The 3,073-nt window shown below is 68.6% G+C and overlaps 1 protein-coding gene across 1 annotated transcript; it reads left to right on the top strand.

Moving 5' to 3' along the window:
* Positions 1–1,451: 1,451 nt before the first annotated feature.
* On the top strand, positions 1,452–2,663 carry ARC (activity regulated cytoskeleton associated protein; the record flags this gene model as incomplete). Its single annotated transcript, XM_079722272.1, has 1 exon — positions 1,452–2,663. Exon 1 carries the CDS (start codon positions 1,473–1,475, stop codon positions 2,661–2,663), a length of 1,191 nt encoding a protein of 396 aa, XP_079578398.1. The 5' UTR covers positions 1,452–1,472.
* Between the last annotated feature and the right edge of the window lie 410 nt (positions 2,664–3,073).

Here is a 3,073-nt window from a genome sequence, read left to right as displayed (position 1 = left end):
GAGCGGAAGACCGGCAGCAGGGCTAGGGGGTCTTGACTGGCCTTGGTTGTGTGTGGCCTTGGGCAGGTATGTGCTACCTGTGCCCATGGAGCAGCAGAGGACCTGGACCCACACCCATCGTGACGGGGACCCAGGGGGAGGGCCCCTCCCCACCACTGTTGCCAGGGAGGCAGAAGGGGCCTCCCTCCCGCGGGGATCTCAGCTTCCGGAGCCCCGTTCCTTTTATGGTGTTTTGCTTCTCTACCTCTCCTGACTGCATCGGGCCGCCAGCACCCTCTCCCCCCAGCAGAGGTCTTGGAGCTTCTGACAGCTTGGGCTGTGGCCTGGGGGCTCAGGGCCTAGACACTGTGGTGGGTGGAGGGCCCCTCCGTCTCCTCCACACGCCCCCCCCACACACGCCCCGAGAGCACCTGCCAGGTTTCCTGGGAGGCACTAAGTGGAGAAGTCTTGGGCCTCAGCAAAGACCTGGGAGAGCGAGGCACGGGGCAGTCCTGTCCAGCTACTGCCACCTAGGCGACAGACACCCACACCAAGGCCAGGGGCCCTGGGAGAGCCAAGGCCTGGGTGCCTGTCCCTTACCCGGGGCGCAGGACCAGCCCAGGGCCTGGACGCAAGGGCGCCCGGGGCGGGGATAGACAGAAGCTCAAGGCCACGTCCGGGAGCTCACTCCTGACACCTGGGAGTGTGTGTGCACATGAAAACTCCTGGAGGTCTTCAGCCCAAGGGAAAGAGGGTCTGAATACCGGGGTCGTTGCCACGTCTCACCTGTGGCTGAACATCCATCCTGCAGCCCCGGACTGGGCAAGATCAGGTCTGCGGCCGGCGGCCCAGGATTGCAGAGTCCAGAGCCCCCGCCCCCCGCCCCAGTCAGGACACAGCAGACACAGGAGGAAGCTGACCCTGAGGCCCGGGGGAGGGGCTTCCTCCTTACCTCTGGCTGGGGGCAGCGGGGCGCTCACCGGGCCTCCCTGCCCGGCGCTGGCTGGCGGGGGGCGTCGCCGGCCTGTTCCCAGTACCGTCTCTGGGTCCCACAGGTTGAATGGGTCAGGGAGGGGGCGGTGCGTGCGAGCGCATTAGTCACCCCGCCGCTGCCGCCGCCGCCGCCGCCGCCGGGTGTGCAGGGGGTGGGTCCTCTCTCCGCCGGGAGCGCGCGTGGGCGCGGGGAGGCGGGCCGGCAGGCTGGGGGCGCGGGCGGGGAGCCTGCGCCCGGGCCAATGGGAGCCGCGGCTCGGCGACGGGGCCGCCCACGGCCCGCGCTGGCGGCATAAAGAGCCGGCGGCCGAGGCTGAGCGCAGAGCTCGGGTGCCGGGTCCTCCGGGTCCGCGGCCGCCGAGAGCAGCCGGGGCCAGCCGCTGCTCCGCGGGACCCTCCGCCAGGCGTAGCCGGCGCCCAACAGCTCCTCGTCGGCCCCAAGAGGACTTTGCAGCCTCTGCCCCCCAGCCTGTCCGAGCACCGCCGCCACCTGCGAGCAGATGGAGCTGGACCAGAGGACGACCGGCGGCCTCCACGCCTACCCCGCGCCCCGCGGCGGGCCGGTGGCCAAGCCCAACGTGATCCTGCAGATCGGGAAGTGCCGGGCGGAGATGCTGGAGCACGTGCGGAGGACCCACCGGCACCTGCTGACCGAGGTGTCCAAGCAGGTGGAGCGGGAGCTGAAGGGACTGCACCGCTCGGTGGGCAAGCTGGAGAGCAACCTGGACGGGTACGTGCCCACGGGCGACTCACAGCGCTGGAAGAAGTCCATCAAGGCCTGCCTGTGCCGCTGCCAGGAGACCATCGCCAACCTGGAGCGCTGGGTCAAGCGGGAGATGCACGTGTGGCGGGAGGTCTTCTACCGGCTGGAGAGGTGGGCCGACCGCCTGGAGTCCATGGGCGGCAAGTACCCGGTTGGCAGCAACCCCTCCCGCCACACAGTCTCCGTAGGTGTCGGGGGTCCCGAGAGCTACGGCCAGGAGGCTGACACCTACGACTACACCGTCAGCCCCTATGCCATCCCCCCACCACCGGCCGCAGGCGAGCTGCCCGGACAAGAGGCGGTGGAGGCCCAGCAGTACCCACCCTGGGGGCTGGGAGAGGACGGGCAGCCAAGCCCTGGCGTGGACACGCAGATCTTCGAGGACCCGCGGGAGTTCCTCAGCCACCTGGAGGAGTACCTGCGCCAGGTGGGCGGCTCCGAGGAGTACTGGCTGTCACAGATCCAGAACCACATGAATGGGCCGGCCAAGAAGTGGTGGGAGTACAAGCAGGGCTCAGTGAAGAACTGGGTGGAGTTCAAGAAGGAATTCCTGCAGTACAGCGAGGGCACGCTGTCACGAGAGGCCATCCAGCGTGAGCTGGACCTGCCGCAGAAGCAGGGAGAGCCACTGGACCAGTTCCTGTGGCGCAAGCGGGACCTGTACCAGACGCTGTACGTGGATGCCGAGGAAGAGGAGATCATCCAGTACGTGGTGGGCACCCTGCAGCCCAAGCTCAAGCGCTTCCTGCGGCCCCCGCTGCCCAAGACCCTGGAGCAGCTCATCCAGAAGGGCATGGAAGTGCAGGACGGCCTGGAGCAGGCGGCCGAGCCCGCCAGCCCCCGCCTGCCCACCGAGGAGGAGAGCGAGGCCCTCACGCCAGCCCTCACCAGCGAGTCTGTAGCCAGTGACCGGACCCAGCCCGAATAGAGGGCGCAGGCCCCCCGCCTGCCCGCCGTGGCCTTTGCCCCCCGGGACTTCTGAGTGGGCTGACCCCTGCAGGAGGAGCCCTCGTCCTCATGCAGCTGGACACCCACCTCGGCCTCCTAGCCTGACTCTAACAGACACGTGTGACTCAGATGTAGGCAGCGTCCCCCGAACGGCACAGGGGCTCCCCTTCCCTGCAGGGCCCTGCCCCTCTCCCTCCCTCGGTCTGTCTTCCCCAGCATGGGCCGGCCTGGGCCAGCGACCCCACCCTCCATACTCTCAGGCCAGGACAGCTTCCTCATCCTGTTCAATGTCCTGGCCCTCTGGGCACTCAGAAACCCAGCATCCAGATGGCACGGGCCAGCAGGCACCAAGCTCAAGGGACACCCCAGAGCAGAAGCTCTGGCGGAACC

The sequence above is a fragment of the Hyperoodon ampullatus genome (assembly GCF_949752795.1).
Source record: "Hyperoodon ampullatus genome assembly, chromosome: 17".
Taxonomy (NCBI): Eukaryota; Metazoa; Chordata; class Mammalia; order Artiodactyla; family Ziphiidae; genus Hyperoodon; species Hyperoodon ampullatus.
The sequence above is the reverse complement of the archived record's forward strand: the minus strand, read 5'-3'. Positions and strand labels throughout refer to the sequence as shown.